Source organism: Coregonus clupeaformis, unplaced genomic scaffold (assembly GCF_020615455.1).
Source record: "Coregonus clupeaformis isolate EN_2021a unplaced genomic scaffold, ASM2061545v1 scaf0300, whole genome shotgun sequence".
NCBI lineage: Eukaryota > Metazoa > Chordata > Actinopteri > Salmoniformes > Salmonidae > Coregonus > Coregonus clupeaformis.
In genome coordinates this window covers 124,420-139,526 of record NW_025533755.1, presented here as the reverse complement: position 1 = coordinate 139,526, position 15,107 = coordinate 124,420, and the positions used below count along the sequence as shown (strand labels likewise).

General features: G+C 41.5%; 1 protein-coding gene across 1 annotated transcript; it reads left to right on the top strand.

Annotated features, from left to right (window-relative positions):
* Nucleotides 1-457: 457 nt before the first annotated feature.
* On the top strand, nt 458-14,887 carry LOC121568056 (transcription factor PU.1). Its single transcript, XM_041878622.2, has 5 exons — nt 458-706; nt 1,033-1,126; nt 1,929-2,128; nt 13,788-13,953; nt 14,246-14,887. Exons 1-5 carry the CDS (start codon nt 674-676, stop codon nt 14,563-14,565), a joined length of 813 nt encoding a protein of 270 aa, XP_041734556.1. The 5' UTR covers nt 458-673; the 3' UTR covers nt 14,566-14,887.
* Nucleotides 14,888-15,107: the final 220 nt, after the last annotated feature.

Here is a 15,107-nt window from a genome sequence, read left to right as displayed (position 1 = left end):
CCACAAGTAAAAACATGTCCAACATATATTCCTTTCACCCTGGACTGCATATCAATAATACAGTTTAGAACGCTTTAAATACTTTTTAGGATAAGCAACAAAAGAGACCATGGAACATTTGGTGACAAAGATTAGCATAATAATAGTCATTACAAATAAATACAGACAAATAAATACATTAAAATATCTTCGGAATTACTTATTAATCTTTCACAGGCTTGAAAGTTTTAAACACAATTATTTTAGTGCGTTTAACAAATATAATAGTTAAGATCCTGAAAGATAGGTTGACCCATTGTTAAAACTATAGGCAGAAAACAGTGAGACCAAACTCTTGAATGTGAATATGATTGGTTCACATCCTCTGACATCAGCAACTGTCAGGAACTCAGAAACTGAGTGAAAATCAGATGAAGAAAAAAAAAAAAAAAGTAAAATGGAAGAAAAAAAAAAGTGGAAGTATACTATTGGTGTTGGTTGAATGCTCTCAGCATAGTTTTTCAGCTCTGAGTGGTCTGATAGTGGTCAACTGTAACATTGTATTCAACTAAAGGACTTCAATCAGAAATTAAATCTAAATTAAAGGGAATTAGATCAAAAGGATATTTCTCAGTTATTTCATGATTATAACTGTGTGTTTTTGAAAGTTGAGCTAAATGCAGATGTCGTCTTCATGCATATGATGGAAAGCTACATCATGTCCTCTGTGAGTATTGTATGATCTCTTGCTCTTTGCTAATGTGGCTGAGAGATTAGTACATATGAAAATGAAATGTGCTACATTGTACATACATCAAATGTGGGTAAATTGTCCAGATTTACAAACTGTTCATTATGAATTTGTAAAATATATAATGAACTTTGTATTCATATCTAATGAGATGTATATTACATAATATCTCACTAGTAAGATATGTACTCGGCCTACAGTATATAGAATTACCCATTCTTGAAACACATTAAGCAAACTTTTGCTATCTACCTTCATTTTTTTGTCATGCATGAGATGTTTTAATCTTTCTTTCCTAAAAGGCATCTGAAGAAATAATCCCATATGAACCTGATATTTATCAACCACCAGTGGATTTATACTCATATGTCACCAATGTTGGAGAACTTCACGATGGTGAGTGGCAAAAACACACTGCGAATATAGTGATAAAAGCTGTCCAAAGTGTTAAAGATTGAAAAGCTGTCCAACAGGGTTGGGGTCAATTCCATTTCAATTCAGTCAATTCAAGAAGTGTAGAATAGAAATGTCAATTGTCCTTTATTGAAAATAAAATTAAAGATTACATGCTAGTGGCCATGACTGAATTAAAATGTTTGTTGGTTTCGGCGTGTGGTTTGATGTGGCTGTCTCTTTTGTGTGTTCGGAGGTGGGAAGCGTTAGCTTCAATATTTGTATATGAATTTCTACAATTTGCAGTTGGTTTGAGGTTTTTAAGTCGTTTGAAATTTGGAGCTATTGATCTTTTCAAATATTTTCCCATCTACATTGTGTAATGTTACTGATGGTCCCTAACTAGCCCAATAGGGATATCAAATGTCAAACCAAATTGACCCTGGGCATGATTACTTGGGTGCTGCCAGCTGTGAGCATATTGGTAATATTAAAATAAGCCCTTCATTCCACGACATACCATTTTACCTAACATCTCTCAAATCTCAGTTTTGGACGAGACTGATTTTATACCAGAAATTATCCTATTTACACGTTGCAGTACATTTTGACACTAGAATAAATGTTTCTGACTCATATCGATGCCACATAGACCATTTTCAAAATGAGAAATTGTTTTTAGGGGGCAGTCTCTCTTTAAAGCCTGCAGGTACAATTCTTTATAACTTGTTATTAGCATGTACAGTGCCTTTATATAACGTCATCGTTTACAGCAAGGCTTATTGATGTCTCTCTTCTGGTTTAGAGCATGGCTGGGACTACCACTCTGACCGGGGCATGCACCAGAGGGACTTGTTGGACACCTCCTCACAAGAGAGTCACCTGACAGAGCTACAGAGTGTCCATTCCCAACAGCTCCTCCACCCCTATCGTTACCCCGATACCGACACCCTCCACCTGCCACTAGTAGGCCCAGGACTGGGACCCCTACCCATCTCCCCACAGGTTAGTCCACCTCTAGTAGGCCCAGGACTGGGACCCCTACCCATCTCCCCACAGGTTAGTCCACCTCTAGTAGGCCCAGGACTGGGACCCCTACCCATCTCCCCACAGGTTAGTCCACCTCTAGTAGGCCCAGGACTGGGACCCCTACCCATCTCCCCACAGGTTAGTCCACCTCTAGTAGGCCCAGGACTGGGACCCCTACCCATCTCCCCACAGGTTAGTCCACCTCCAGTAGGCCCAGGACTGGGACCCCTAACCCCACAGGTTAGTCCACCTCTAGTAGGCCCAGGACTGGGACCCCTACCCATCTCCCCACAGGTTAGTCCACCTCTAGTAGGCCCAGGACTGGGACCCCTACCCATCTCCCCACAGGTTAGTCCACCTCTAGTAGGCCCAGGACTGGGACCCCTACCCATCTCCCCCACAGGTTAGTCCACCTCTAGTAGACCCAGGACTGGGACCCCTACCCATCTCCCCACAGGTTAGTCCACCTCTAGTAGGCCCAGGACTGGGACCCCTACCCATCTCCCCACAGGTTAGTCCACCTCCAGTAGGCCCAGGACTGGGACCCCTAACCCCACAGGTTAGTCCACCTCTAGTAGGCCCAGGACTGGGACCCCTACCCATCTCCCCACAGGTTAGTCCACCTCTAGTAGGCCCAGGACTGGGACCCCTACCCATCTCCCCACAGGTTAGTCCAACTCTAGTAGGCCCAGGACTGGGACCCCTACCCATCTCCCCACAGGTTAGTCCACCTCTAGTAGGCCCAGGACTGGGACCCCTACCCATCTCCCCACAGGTTAGTCCACCTCTAGTAGGCCCAGGACTGGGACCCCTACCCATCTCCCCACAGGTTAGTCCACCTCTGTCTTTGATCATCTCGACAAGTAAAATGTATAACGAAATTGGTATTTCTGATGAGAACAGTGTAATAGCTGTGAAACATGTCAAAGAAACAATAGAAATATATGTAACGGGCATAAAGCAAATATTTGACAGCGTTCCTAATCACATAGAGCAACGATTCACCACTATAGTGGTATTTATTTTATATTTTTTATTTAACCTTTATTTAACCAGGTAAGCCAGTTGAGAACAAGTTCTCATTTACAACTGCGACCTGGCCAAGATAAAGCAAAGCAGTGCGATAAAAACAACAGCAACACAGAGTTACATATGGAATAAACAAAACGTACAGTCAATAACATAATAGAAAATCTATATACAGTGTGTGCAAATGTAGTAAGTTATGGAGGTAAGGCAATAAAAAGGCCATAGTGCAAAATAATTACAATTTAGTATTAACACTGGAGTGATAGAAGATGTGCAGAAGATGATGTGCAAATAGAGATACTGGGGTGCAAATGAGCAAAATAAATAACAATATGGCGAGGAGGTAGTTGGGTGGGCTAATTTCAGATGGGCTGTGTACAGGTGCAGTGATCGGTAAGCTGCTCTGACAACTGATGCTTAAAGTTAATGAGGGAGATAAGTGTCTCCAGCTTCAGAGATTTTTGCAATTCGTTCCAGTCATTTGCAGCAGAGAACTGGAAGGAATGGTGGCCAAAGGAGGTGTTGGCTTTGGGGATGACCAGTGAGATATACCTGCTGGAACGAATACTACGGGGGGGTCTTGCTATGGTGACCAATGATCTCAGCTAAGGCGGGGATTTGCCTAGAAGTGATTTACAGATGACCTGGAGCCAGTGGGTTTGGCGACGAATATGTAGTGAGGGCCAGCCAACGAGAGTGTACAGGTCACAATGGTGGGTATTATATGGGGCTTTGGTGACAAAACGGATGGCACTGTGATAGACTACATCCAATTTTCTGAGTAGAGTGTTGGAAGCTATTTTGTAAATGACATCGCCAAAGTCAAGGATCGGTAGGATAGTCAGTTTTACGAGGGCATGTTTAACAGCATGAGTGAAGGAGGCTTTGTTGCGAAATAGGAAGCCGATTCTAGATTTAACTTTGGATTGGAGATGCTTAATGTGAGTCTGGAAGGAGAGTTTACAGTCTAACCAGACACCTAGGTATTTGTAGTTGTCCACATATTCTAAGTCAGACCCACCGAGAGTATATATATACAATATCAATATCTACAATATCTAGAGATAATACTCTCTGTCTTTGAGAGGGAGGACAGAGAGGTGACTGGATGTCATGTGATAGCCTACAGTGTTGTCTGCAGAAAGCAGCTACAGGGATTGCACAACAATGTGCTTTTCCTGAGTGAGGTACCATTTCGCCACGACCAATAGCCTTGTGAGGACAGAGCAGCAGAATAGTGCAAACTCACCAACCGCTGGGCTGTGGATAGCCTAGGCTACACCTCATTTACTCAACCTTGCTATTGACACATAATCTGAGGCACAGCAGTGGGGCGGGATTCTCACAGCAGGAAAATAATAACTGGGAGCAGCAATGAACGGGGTTCACAGGATGACAGAAAGGAAACAAGATCAGTTGGATAACAAATCATCACTCTATCATGTAGGAACTATCTTCCTTTATGTACAATCAGTGAAAGCATTACCATGTTTATCTCTCAATACCTCAAGGATGACGTAAATTAAGTTTGGTCTAGTGCTGAAGGTTGGTTATCTTTGAATGCAGCAGGTAATCATTCTTATATATACAGCTCTGGAAAAAATTAAGAGACCACTGCAAATTTTTCTTAAATCAGCATCTCTACATGTATGACAGCCATTCCATTCCAGTGTCTGTTGAATTCCAACACAGGCACACCTCATTCTACTGAATTAGGTACTGATTAGGTGATCACATGAACCAAATCTTATTTAACAAGGAAAAGTATAAAAACCACTGCTGTGGTCATCACTATCCTCTTGCAATAAGACCAGCTGGATGGTAAAAACAGTGCTAATAGTACCTCAAAAATAATATTAATCAAAAAATAACTATTGACCATGCCAAAAGAGTTGAAAAGGAAAGTTTTGAGTGAGGAAAAGAAGGGTTCAATTCTGGTTGCTTCCATCCTTAAAATTTCAAAGACGGCTGTTCATAAGAACAAGGTCAAGCAGCAGACATTGGGGACAACAAAGCTACAGACCGGCAGAGGGCGAAAACGACTCTCTACTGACCGGGATGACCACAAACTCATTCGAATGTCACTCAACAACTGTAGGATGACATCAAGTGACGTACAAAAATAATGGCAAACGGCAGCTGGGGTGAAGTGCACGGCGAGGACGGTTCGAAACAGGCTCCTAGGGGCAGGGCTGAAGTCGTGCAAAGCTAGAAAAAAGCCCTTCATCAATGAGAAGCAAAGAAGAACCAGGCTGAGGTTTGCAAAAGACCAAAAGGATTGGACCGTAGAGGACTGGAGTAAGGTCATCTTCTCTGATGAGTCCAATTTTCAGCTTTGCCCAACACCTGGTCAATCCATGATCCGCCCCACAGTTCCCCAAGAGCTGCCCCTCAACCATCCGAGACCCCCCCCTCCCCTCCCCCCCGAGTAAAATAAAATAATTCCATTCCCCACCCCCAAGCCCCCCCGTCCCCAAGCCCCCGCCCCCGAATAGAATCCACAGATTGCGTGTTGAAGATAAATACTTTTACTAAGAGTATTAGTATATTAGTAATCGACTGACCCGGTCTCTCCAGATCTCCCAACAGTACCATTTCTAGGGTCAATTTTAGATCAATGTTATGCATTTTCAGCCATTCCTGAACCTGAGATCAGAAACAGGCTACCTGAGGGCAATACCAAAATAAATGGTCTATTGATTTTGTATCCTCACAACAAAATATGCAGAGCTTCGATGATTGTATGGTTATATGCCCCAAATATTCAACATTTTGTTGGTGGCAAGAATTCTATCTAATAATTTTAGCTGAAAAGCACGAAGTCTTGAATCTTGAGTTGTTTTATATATCAACTCATACACCCTGTGTCATGGAATCGGTACATCAAAAATCTCTTCCCAACTATTTTGCAATCTGTATGGCACAGCTGTCAACATCCTGGTCCTCAAATGAAACTGCTATACTTTCCTATTTATGATATTTTTGTTCCTCCGCCAGTTTTGATCCTTTATATTGGGCAGACAGACCAGTTCCCTACCTCCTCCCGCTGCCACCTGCCTCCTCCATTTTGGGGTAATGCTGTAATCAATAGGTTGTAATCATGGATTGAGCAGACCTTCCCATACAATTCTGATAACTCCATGAAAGACATAACTCTTATAGTTATTACTTAAAGGAAAAATCCACTCAAAACGAATCAATTTTTCAAGATATTGGACTTTCAAGAAGCAAAGTGTCACTTGCCACATTTTGCATCATCATGATGATGTGGCAAGTGACAGTACCAGTAGATGAGCTGTACCCACGTGGAGCTGTTCTCTCTGGGTTGGAGTACCAAGTAGTGGGGGGGACAGAGGGACGAGGAGAGCTACGCTGGTGGGGATCAGAACAACACCAGGAAACATGTCCAAGTGAGTGGGGTCATATTTGTGTTGCATTATGGACTTGATGATGTGGCAAGTGACACTTTGCTTCTTGAAAGTCCAATATCTTCAAAACTTGACTGCTGACATGCAAAACATAGTGGGAATGTATCAACAGTAGACTAATGAAAGAAAAAAATTTTAAGATTGTTTTTGAGTGGAGTTTTCCTTTAATGTATTGAGTCTATATAGCAATTTTGGGGTCAATTTGACTAATGGTTTATGTTAAGATTTGTGAAATATTTTCAGCATTAGTGTACTGGTATATTGCTGTCATCTTTGAATTCCGGGACTTTATTTTGTCGAAATCTCGTTGTGTAAATTATTTAAATATCAGTTGGTACACTCCACATTAGCATTCCAAAATACTTCAAGACACTCTTAAAGCTGTAATATGCTGACTGTGTAAGCGGTAAGACCTTCGGTTTCTAATTTTCCTGAATGAAAGATTCTCACTTTTCACTACATTTAGACAACATAATAGGGCAACAATATATGATTATACAGATATACTAATCACCATATTTCGTCTGTATAATTTAAATCTAACATTTATTTGCATGAGACAAAGTCCACTAGTTACATTTACATTTCAGTCATTTAGCAATGCTCTTATCCAGAGCGACTTACAGTTAGTGAGAGCATACATTTTCTCATACTGGCCCCCCGTGGGAAATCGAACCCACAACCCTGGCGTTGCAAGCGCCATTGCTCTACCAACTGAGCAACAGGAGGGCTCTAGTATCCTACGGTGCCAATAGCGCCACCAACTGGTCTGGTGCAGCCATCTAAGGTTGCAGTGACCTTATATTCACACAGTTTCTAAGGATATATACATAAGGTTTACATACCAAATTCCATGGCCCTGTGTCCATCGGTTCAGTTTTCTTTAGCCCTGGTGTGACATGGTGCCATCTAGTGGTGTAGCGTGGCTGACTTTGAATGCAGCAACTTATGATTTTCTAATTCATTAGAGGCTAATTCCTTGAGTATATTTAGTATTTCGTATTTTATTACTAATTTATCAGGATCCCCAATTCCCCTACTCTTCTTGGTGTCCAAACAGGAAACAAAACACAACAGTAATAATACATAAAATAAATAATACACACAAACTACATAAAACAATACATAATACAATACATAATACAATACATAATACAATACATAATACACACAAACTACATAATACAATACATAATACAATACATAATACAATACAAAATATATACAAAAGTCTGTGTCTCTTCATAGTAACCCCGTCTTGCAGTAAGGTGTTCTTTTATCTGGTTTATGAATCTGGTTTTATTGCTAATTTTAGTTACTTGGGGTGGGAGAGAATTCCATGTAGTCATGGTATCCATGTAGTCATGGCTCTATTTAATACTGTATGTTTCCCAGCCTCTGTCCAGGATCTGGGGACTGTGAAGAGACCTCTGGCTGCATGTCTTGTGTGGTATCGATGAGTGTCCGAACTATGTGCCAACTGCTTGAACAGACAGTTCGGTACCTTTCACCCATCAACACCTCGCACAAAGACCAATAGTGATGCAATCAATCTCTCCTCAACTTTGAGCCAGGAGAGATTGACATGCATACCACTGACATTTGCCCTCTGTGTACATCTAAGTGCTATACGTGCTGCTCTGTTCTGGACATTTACATTTACATTTACATTTATGTCATTTAGCAGACGCTCTTATCCAGAGCGACTTACAAATTGGTGCATTCACCTTATAGCCAGTGGGATAACCACTTTACAATATGTTATTTTTTGTTTTTTTGGGGGGGGGGTGGGGTAAGGGGGGGTAGAAGGATTACTTTATCCTATCCCAGGTATTCCCTAAAGAGGTGGGGTTTCAAGTGTCTCCGGAAGGTGGTGAGTGACTCCCACACAACTGTGGGAAGCATTGGAGTCAACATGGGCCAGCATCCCTGTGGAACGCTTTTGACACCTTGTAGAGTCCATGCCCCGACAAATTGAGGCTGTTCTGAGGGCAAAAGTGGGCGTAACTCAATATTAGGAAGGTGTTCCTAATGTTTTGCACACTCAGTGTATATCGTGAATCGCCCCTAATTTAGAAAGAAATTCTAACTATGATTTTGTAGGCCATAACGCCCAGCCGTAGTGAGTGAGCGAGTATGAGTCAATGGTGTGTAGGCACCCGACCTGAGCCATAGGGCAGAATGAGCATGAGTCCTTCATCAAATTACCCTGTTCATGTAAAAATGACCAAATACACTGACTGTTTACAGCAAAACTAAGTCAACTGTTTATTATTGGTGAACTATCTAAATAAAATGATTGAAAACCCCAATCAGCAGTTGGATTGAGTTGCATCCACTCCGGTAGGCTACACAACTCCGGTAAAACACAATTTTCTACAGCGCATTTGGTAACAATGACCCAGTAAATTACATTGGTTGTCACTCAACTAATAAAGCCTGTGATTTGACATTGCAAAAGCCATTTTACAAGCATCTGAATGCAGATGTACGAATAGCCTATTAGAACAGGGATTATCCTATCTCTCGTTGGCGCAAGCAGCTGTCTCTCCAGCACTGTGCGCACAGTTGTTATCTGACAGTCATACGCAGTACAAGCATAAAAGTTCAATAGGTTTTAAACAATTAAGTTTATGGTTAAATAGTTTTAAAATTGCATACAACTCATCACCCCGAGAACACCATCCCCACAGTGAAGCATGGTGGTGGCAGCATCATGCTGTGGGGATGTTTTTCCATAGGCAGGGACTGGGAAACTGGTCAGAATTGAAGGAATGATGGATGGCGCTAAATACAGGGGAAATTCTTGAAGGAAACCTATTTCAGTCTTCCAGAGATTTGAGACTGGGACGGAGGTCCACCTTCCAGCAGGACAATGACCAACTGGACCAACTGCAATTGTCCTATGTCCTTCTTTTCTCAATCGCCACATTATTGAGTAATAGATCTAGATTAGGTTTAGGGTTGAGTGAGTGAGTGATTTGTCCCAAAAACTATGCATTTAGATGTTTTGATATTTAGAACCAGCCTATTGCCAGTTACCCATTCTAAAACTGACTGGAGCACTATGTTGAGGGTGTCAGTTATTTATTTTACTGTCCTAGCTGACGTGTATACGGTTGAGTTGTCAGCGTACATAAACACACAGGCTTTATTCAAGGTCAGTGGAAGTTCATTAGTGAAAACAGAAAACAATAATGGCCCAAGCTGTCTGCCCTGCGGTACACCACACTCAACCTTATTTGCACGAGAGAGGCTTCCATTAAAGAAAACCCTCTGTGTTCTATTAGATAAGTAACTCTCAATCCATGATAAGGCAGAGGATGTAAATCCATAACACTTAAGGTTATGATCAATGATGTTATGATCAATGATGTCAAAAGCTGCACTGAAATTTAACAAAACAGCTCCCACAATCTTTTTACTATCAATTTCTTTCAGCCAATCATCAGTCGTTTTTGTCAGTGCCGAGGATGTTGAGTGCCCTTCCGTATAAGCATGCTGAAAGTCTGTTGTTCATTTGTTTTCTGTAAAATAACATTGTATTTGGTCAACACGATTTTTTCCCCAAAGTTTGCTAAACACCGGTAAAAGGCTGATTGGTCAGCTGTTTGAACAATTAAAGATTGCTTGCTATTAACGGACAGTGAAATGACCTTTGCATCCCTCCAGGCCTGAGGGCACACATCGTCTTCTAGGCTTAAATTGAAGATATGGCAAACAGTAGTCGCAATGTATTCCGCTACCAACTTCAGCAATTTACCATCCAGGTTGTCGGTACCAGGTGGCTTGTCCTTATGTATAGATAGCAACAACAAAAAATCACCCCTTCCACACCAACTTTGCGGAACCCAAAACTACAGTGCTTGTCTTTCATAATTTGGTCCGTTATGCATGACTATGAAGGCTCAACATTTGTTGTTTGCATGTCATTAATACATTTGCTAATCTTGTCAACAAATAAATGTTATTAAAGTGGTTGGCAATATCAAAGGGTTTTGTTATAAACAAATCTGCAGTCAAATCTGGAGTCAATCTGACTTCTGGTTCATGAGAAGATTTTGTAATTATGTTTAGCATTAGCATATGTGCTAACGTTCATCTATAGGTGGAGTGCGGCCATTTTTGAATGCAGCTAAAAAAAAACATTAAAGTCTGATGGAATGAGTCTAAATACAAAATCTGGAGTGAATCTGACGTATGGTTCATGAGGAGAAGATGATTGCAGATGATTTTGAGCATTAGCGTTATGTATGCAAAGAATGAATTGTTAATAGTTTCCTTGTTTTTTGAGATATCAATACCGAATTCAGTGTGGTTCATCTTAGGGACGTCCATGATACCGATGACAAGTTTCAAGTTGATAGACCACTGTGGAGTGTATTTACAGTGGTTTAAATTGACACGCAAAATCAGATTTTTGATTTGTCAGTATCTCAGCCATCTTTCGACTAATCCCTTAGCTTTTCTCAAACTAAGTTAAGACATATGCCATCGGCCTACATTCCATGAGCTATGGTTCATGATAATTAATATTTTTTACGTATTTTTTATGTAAGTCTCTAGGTCAAACGTGGTGGCAGATATGAGGGTTTACGTGAGATTGCTTTTAACAGCGACACCTATAAGCCAATCATGCCATCTCTTTTGACCAAGTTACTCATGGCCTCGAGTTTCTGTGTGCCAAATTAGAAAAAAAGTTACCAATCTATCCTTGAGTTATTTGTCCATGTCAAGGAAAAGAAGATCTAAGAATAACAATAGGTTTCACAGCTTTTTTGTAGGGGTTGAAATTTCCTGCAAAAACAGGGTGATCAAATTAAGATCCTACATCTGTAAATTTAAAATTCAACAGTTAAATCAAAGATGTAATCGAAGAATGCATTGAGAGCTATAGGACAATGACTTTGCATTTGTGCCTTCGGAAAGTATTCAGAACCCTTGACTTTTTCCACATTGTGTTACGTTACAGCCTTATTCTAAAATGGATTAAATAATATAACATCCTCAGCAATCTACACCCAATACCCCATAATAACAAAGTGAAAACAGGTTATTAGACATTTTTGCAAATGCATTAAAAATACATTATTTACATAAGTATTCAGACCCTTTGCTATGAGACTCAAAATTAAGCTCAGGTGCATCCTGTTTCCATTGATCATCCTTGAGATGTTTCTACAACTTGATTGGAGTCCGCCTGTGGTAAATTCAATTGATTGGACATGATTTGGAAAGGCACACATCTGTCTATATAAGGTCCCACAGTTGACAGTGCATGTCAGAGCAAAAACCAAGCCATGAGGTTGAAGGAATTGTCTGTAGAGCTCTGAGACAGGATTGTGTCGAGGCACAGATCTGGGGAAGGGTACCAAAAAATGTCTGCAGCATTGAAGGTCCCCAAGAACACAGTGGCCTCTATCATTCTTAAATGGAAGAAATGTGGAACCACAGAGACTCTTACTAGAGCTGGCTGCCTGGCCAAACTGAGCAATCGGGGGAGAAGGGCCTTGGTCAGGGGGGTGACCAAGAACCCGATGGTCACTCTGACAGAGCTCTAGAGTTCCTGTGTGGAGATGGGAGAACCTTCCAGAAGGACAACCATCTCTGCAGCACTCCACCAATCAGGCCTTTAAGGTAGAGTGGCCAGATGGAAGCCACTCCTCAGTAAAAGGCACATGACAGCCCACTTGGAGTTTGCCAAAAGGCACCTAGAGACTCTCAGACCATGAGAAACAAGATTCTCTGGTCTATTGAAACCAAGATTGAACTCTTTGGCCTGAATGCCAAGCGTCACGTCTGGAGGAAACCTGGCACCATCCCTACGGTGAAGCATGGTGGTGGCAGCATCATGCTGTGGGAATGTTTTTCAGTGGCAGGGACTGGGAGACTAGTCAGGATCAAGGGAAAGATGAACAGAGCAAAGTACAGAGAGATCCTTAATGAAAACCTGCTCCAGAGCGCTCAGGACCTCAGACTTGGGCGAAGGTTCACCTTCCAACAGGACAGTGGCTTCGGGACAAGTCTCTGAATGTGCTTGAGTGGCCCAGCCAGAGTCCGGACTTGAACCCGATCTAACATCTCCCCATCCAACCTGACAGAGCTTGAGAGGATCTGCAGAGAAGAATGGGAGAAACCCCCAAATACAGGTGTGCCAAGCTTGTAGCTTCATACCCAAGAAGACTCGATGTTGTAATCGCTGCCAAAGGTGCTTCAACAAAGTACTGAGTAAAAGGTCTGAATACTTATGTAAATGTAATATTTCAGTTTTCAATTTTTTTTATAAATTAGCAAAATAAATAAAATAAAACAGTTTTTGCTTTGTCATTATGGGGTATTGTGTGTAGATTGATGAGCAAAAAAACCAATGTAATACATTTTAGAATAAGGCTGTAACGTAACAAAATGTGGAAAAGTAAAGGGTTAAGGGGTCTGAATACTTTCCGAAGGCGCTGTAAATCACCACAGAAGGATGTAAATTAAAATCAGAGTCCCTAAAGTATTTCGTCTGGAAATTTCACCTGGAAATACAAGAGTATTTCTCGTTTAGGACTGTATGTCCATTTTGCCATTGACAATTGTTTTTAGATTCTATTTAGTTTACCTTACACCACTTCCTCTTTCAGGGAGATGACCGACCATTTTTACATTTCCAAGGTAATACAATCCTATGGTCTCTAAGCCCAGTCTATAAGCAACGTTTATTTACACAGTAGATGTACAGTATGCACATCACAGGACTGCTGCTTGGGGGAGTAGAGCTCATAATAATGGCTGGAATGGAGCGAATGGAATGGCATCAAACACATGGAAACCATGGAAACCATGTGTTTGATGTATTTGATACCATTCCACTCCCATCTGCTCCAGCCATTACCACGAGCCCATCCTCCCCAATTAAAGTGCCACAAACCTCCCGCGATGTGCAATCACAAAGTCCGAGAGACAACTAATCAAGCGTAATACTAAGCCTACTCCTTTGTGAAATAAGTATTTTGATCTCAATGGGACTACCTGGATGAAGAGGCTATGTGGAGGTTTCACACACTTTCTGCCAGAAGTTGTGCACAAAATGGGTCCCTGAAATGCGTGTACTATGTCATATAAATGCTAAAACAAAAACATACAGTGCAACAATACATCGTGACAGCAAATGATCTGTCCATTCTTCTCCACAGATGCCGTATTACACCCATACATCATACTACCAGCACCAGCCTCCTGTGTCCCCTAGGCACTGCTGCTCAGAGAAGGAGGAACCTGGGGGCCACATCCCCCCACTGGAGGTGTCCGAGGGTGAAGAGGAGGACTGCGGAGACCATGTCCCCTTTTGGGGAGACTCCAGTGAGTGCTGACCGACTTAATTAATTACTTAATAACCTAATTAATAAATTACTCAGTTAATGACTTACTCACTGACTGACTTAATCCTTTTCATTCCATTGTGAAACATAAGGCCTCCGTGTGAGAATGAGTACAGTAGTATTACAGGGGAGAAATCTGCACGGTGGCTATTACATACAGGGATCACACGCTTGCTAATAGCCTTTCACATAATCCAACAATAGCCATTGAAATTAATTAATTCTGCCATTACGAAATGAATGTCAAATATCTTTCATATCTCTCTATCCAGGTAACAAGAGGAAGCACCGCCTGTACCAGTTTCTCCTGGATCTGCTGAGGAAAGGAGACATGAAGGACAGCGTGTGGTGGGCGGACAGAGAGAAAGGAATCTTCCAGTTCTCCTCTAAACACAAGGAGACCCTGGCCAATCGCTGGGGCACACAGAAAGGAAACAGGAAGAGGATGACCTATCAGAAGATGGCCAGGGCCCTGCGGAACTACGGCAAAACGGGAGAGATCAAAAAGGTCAAGAAGAAACTGACCTACCAGTTCAGTCCGGAGGTACTGAGGAAAGTCTTGACTACAGAGAGGAGGCACTACCCTCACTAGGAGTACCAGAGATTGTTCATATAATGCCCCTTGATATGGGCTTTGGGAGTAGGCCTACCCTCACTGATATGCATTGCAAATAGGACAACAATGACTGTCTACTGTAATTCTATTTCATTACATTTCAAATGATACCCCAGAAACAATCAGGTAGCCTTAAACATGTTTAGATTTTTTTTTATCGGTGTTTGCATATTCCATGTATATTTATTTCCTTAACTGAACATGTCGTCATGTTCTGAGTTGCATCATCTTGCTCTTGACTCTCTATCTTTGTTTCTGTGAAGGAAAAAGCAATAAAGTATATTTTGCAAATGCTCTACTTCCCAGAAAATCTGTCAGTGGAATGGAAGAAAGATCAAAACCCCAAACAATTGCCACATTAGTCTATCATGACTGAGTTTAAGAAGGGGCAGATAGTTACAGCAATCGTTGTGTTTCTCTATTATCATGTTATCCGCCTTCAACCTCATCATCAATCTGATCACTTCAGTGGTTGATGAAAAGGGAAGCCGTCACAGGTCAGTTTTGAAGTGTAGGCC

Bases quoted from the DNA above. Each gene is read 5' to 3' on its own strand.
- LOC121568056 (XM_041878622.2), top strand. From the start codon at position 674: ATGCATATGATGGAAAGCTACATCATGTCCTCT. The intron at 707-1,032 runs GTGAGTATTGTA...CTTTCCTAAAAG, and splicing joins AAAGCTACATCATGTCCTCT to GCATCTGAAGAAATAATCCC. The intron at 2,129-13,787 runs GTTAGTCCACCT...TCTTCTCCACAG, and splicing joins CCCTACCCATCTCCCCACAG to ATGCCGTATTACACCCATAC.